Source organism: Helianthus annuus, chromosome 8, assembly GCF_002127325.2.
Source record: "Helianthus annuus cultivar XRQ/B chromosome 8, HanXRQr2.0-SUNRISE, whole genome shotgun sequence".
NCBI classification, from domain to species: Eukaryota; Viridiplantae; Streptophyta; class Magnoliopsida; order Asterales; family Asteraceae; genus Helianthus; species Helianthus annuus.
This window is the reverse complement of record NC_035440.2, coordinates 89,193,194-89,195,503: the sequence shown is the minus strand read 5'-3', so window position 1 is coordinate 89,195,503 and position 2,310 is coordinate 89,193,194. Positions and strand designations below refer to the sequence as shown.

Here is a 2,310-nt window from a genome sequence, read left to right as displayed (position 1 = left end):
AGAGAATTGCTATCTTAAAAAGGTTGTACCATCATAGCCAACTAATACTTTGGCTAGGTTATACCTCTAAGAGTTTCTTTGGCAGATCAATTATAAATCGAAAGGAAATAACATGGTGTAATAAAATACACAATTAAAACCAAAGTTAAAACTTCATTACGATGAAAACAAATACAACTGCCCTAAACGGGACTTAAGAAAAGACAAACTACCCGCACAGGGGCATACAGAAATGAAAATAAGTCCACGCAGGGACTTGATACGGAAATCAAACAAATGTCCACGCAGGGACATGATTACAACAAACAAGAAAACAAAACAACCCTCTACTTCTTCTTCCCCTTAATAAGGTTGGCGAGGCCTTTCATGAAGCCGGTATGCCTCTCCTTGTTCTTCTTAGTCTTATGCTCGACCTTATCCAACCTCTCCAGAATTTCCTGGGTTTGTTGTTGTTGCTAAAGCTGCTGGGGGGGAGGTGGCTGGTATGGAGGGTACTGGTAACCCTGCATTGGATCTCCAACTGGATGCATAGGAGGGTAAGTAGAAGGATAGAGGTGGTGATACTACGCAGCCGTAAGGTATGGGTCTTGAGATACATAGTCCGAGGGGTACCCTGATGGGTTCTCATAAGGATTGTACCCGGAAGGACCTGGGTACGTTGGAATTGGGTTATCAAAACCCACAGGCGGCTGAGGTGGTGCATAAGAAGCTTGCGGAGGATTAGCCTCCGGTGCCACGTTTGAGGGTCCACCCATCTGGGGGTCCTCTGGGATAGGGGGATAGGAACTCGAACCACGAGAAGAACTGAAACGGGGTCCTCCTCTTACAGACATGTGTGCGTTCCTCCTTCGCCCCGGAGGCTCGGGAGGTGGCTGCGGTGGCTGCTGCGGTGGCTCCTCTACCGGGAGTGGTGGTGGTGAGACACCTTGAAGTTGAGGATCTTCCAAAGGTGGTTGGGCTGGTGAGCTATGATAAGATGGGGTAAAGAACCAGTCATAGGTAGCCATTTTCTCCTGGAAGGAATCGGGCCCATGATAAGGGATCCCTGAAACGGAGACCCACTAGATATGCTGATAGGGTGGCCCGCGGTTCCTGTTTGCATTTCCGGGTTGGGGTCATTATCCATTTCCATTTCCTGAGAGAAATGGTCCTCAGGGCCCAATGGGTTATAGCCAAGAAAATCATTAACATAGTCGGCTGGGTTAAACTGTCCCGGAGAGTAGGGGGAGTCAGAGTGGTGAAATGAATGGGATTGCAAAGAGTGGTGTGAATGGTAAGACACATGCTAATGGTGAGATTGATCAGAATGGTGAGAGTGTTCGGGCTCATTTGGAGCAAATGGTCCGAAAGACGGATGAAAAGATGGCGAAGAGCTTAGCGAGACTGAGTGTCTTGCCGGCTCGTAAGGTTGACCCCACATATCGTGAGAGTTGGAGGAGGATAGAGACGCCGATGGAGTGCGTCTGTGTAATGGTCCAGCTGATGACGGTCCTCCACGCATGGGACCCTTGCCACGCCCTCTTACTCTTGGAGGCATGATGGTGAGTTTCCTGTTGAAACAAGAAAACAAAAATAAAACAAAACATAATAACAGCAAAGGAAAAGTAAAGATGCATCCTAGGTCATTTGCCTAGACTCGAGAGTCTAAGGAATGTGCTTATTGTGTCATTGAGATTAAACACAAAAGATTAGTGTTTAATTCACTCAATGTTGGCTCTGATACCAACCTGTCACACCCCAGATTTCCACGTGTTACCGGTGGGCCCGGCGGGGAGTATCGTGATGTAGTTGATATCATCATTGTCGACACACACAATAATATAGCACAGCGGAAGGCTGGGTAAATAAACTATTACAAACCATACTGTCTGTCGATGTTCGAATACATGAATAATACGGACTGGAATGTAATAAGATCCACAGGCGGATCATAAAGTACAAAGAAACATAAACTACAGACTCCAGGCATCTATGGAATTTGCAAGATCCTCTACAACACCCTATAGCTCCAGCCTATTTCGATAAGTACCTGTCAATTCAATCTTTAGGAAAATACGTCAGTATACACTGGTAAATACAATTAAACTGACTCGTTTTGAAAACATTTAAGAAAATTTGATTTAGATGCACATGGCACAAATCCTTTATAACTTGGGACAATCTTTATTAAGATCCTGTATACAGTTTTACATGTTTGTCATACATGTGGGGCCAGTATAGAAGCCGGACATGATTAATAGACTCACCACTTTAAAACCCACAAAGGAGTTATCCCCAACATGTGGGTTATTTAGCATTTGCATCTGTCGG

At 45.3% G+C, this 2,310-nt stretch overlaps 1 protein-coding gene across 1 annotated transcript; it reads right to left on the bottom strand.

Annotated features, from left to right (window-relative positions):
• Positions 1 to 563: 563 nt before the first annotated feature.
• Positions 564 to 1,007, bottom strand: LOC110870288 (cytokinesis protein sepA-like). The gene has a single exon (XM_022119477.1). The coding sequence runs from the start codon at positions 1,005 to 1,007 to the stop codon at positions 564 to 566; it is 444 nt and encodes a 147-aa protein (XP_021975169.1).
• Positions 1,008 to 2,310: the final 1,303 nt, after the last annotated feature.